The sequence below is a fragment of the Myotis brandtii genome, unplaced genomic scaffold (assembly GCF_000412655.1).
Source record: "Myotis brandtii unplaced genomic scaffold, ASM41265v1 scaffold157, whole genome shotgun sequence".
Classification (NCBI taxonomy): Eukaryota; Metazoa; Chordata; class Mammalia; order Chiroptera; family Vespertilionidae; genus Myotis; species Myotis brandtii.
In genome coordinates this window covers 856,145-856,687 of record NW_005355708.1, presented here as the reverse complement: position 1 = coordinate 856,687, position 543 = coordinate 856,145, and the positions used below count along the sequence as shown (strand labels likewise).

Below are 543 nucleotides of genomic sequence, written 5' to 3'. Positions count from 1 at the left end.
GGGTTCCCAGGGAAAGGGACCGACCGAGAGCGCCAGCGCCTCGCCGCTGGGGAACGACCACTGTCCGGGGTCCTGACAGGCCCAGGGAGGGACAGGAGCATCCTGAGACTTCACAACCCGACGCCGGGTGTTTGATTACGATCATGAACTCCGACGAGGAAAGGCTCCCCCTTGCGCTGGGAAGGGCTTCAAATCCCCGTGAGGCTGGGCCCGCACACAGCCTGTCAGCCTTGGCGATCTAACCTAACCACGTGGTCTCCCTTTTTAAAAACGCCGCGCTGGGCCTGCGCCGTTCAGCGCCCGCCGGAAACAGACCTTGCTGCCAGCGGGGCGGAAGTACTTCTGACCTGCGGGGCGACTGACGGGTCCATCATGGCGGCCACGGCCACCTCCGCCGCGTTCAAGCGGCTGGATCTGCGTGACCCCGCGGCGCTTTTCGAGACCCACGGAGCGGAGGAGATCCGAGGGCTGGAGCGCCAGGTTCGGGCCGAGATCGAGCACAAGAAAGAGGAGCTGCGGCAGATGGTGGGCGAGCGGTACCGC

The 543-nt window shown here is 65.7% G+C and overlaps 1 protein-coding gene across 1 annotated transcript in view; it reads left to right on the top strand.

Moving 5' to 3' along the window:
* Positions 1-336: 336 nt before the first annotated feature.
* The window catches only part of COG1 (component of oligomeric golgi complex 1), a 12,019-nt gene continuing 11,812 nt past the window's right edge, over positions 337-543 (top strand). Inside the window, exon 1 of the mRNA XM_005861954.2 lies at positions 337-541. Within this exon, the coding sequence (XP_005862016.1) occupies positions 373-541 (169 nt within the window). The 5' untranslated portion in view covers positions 337-372. The remainder of the gene's footprint in view (positions 542-543) is intronic.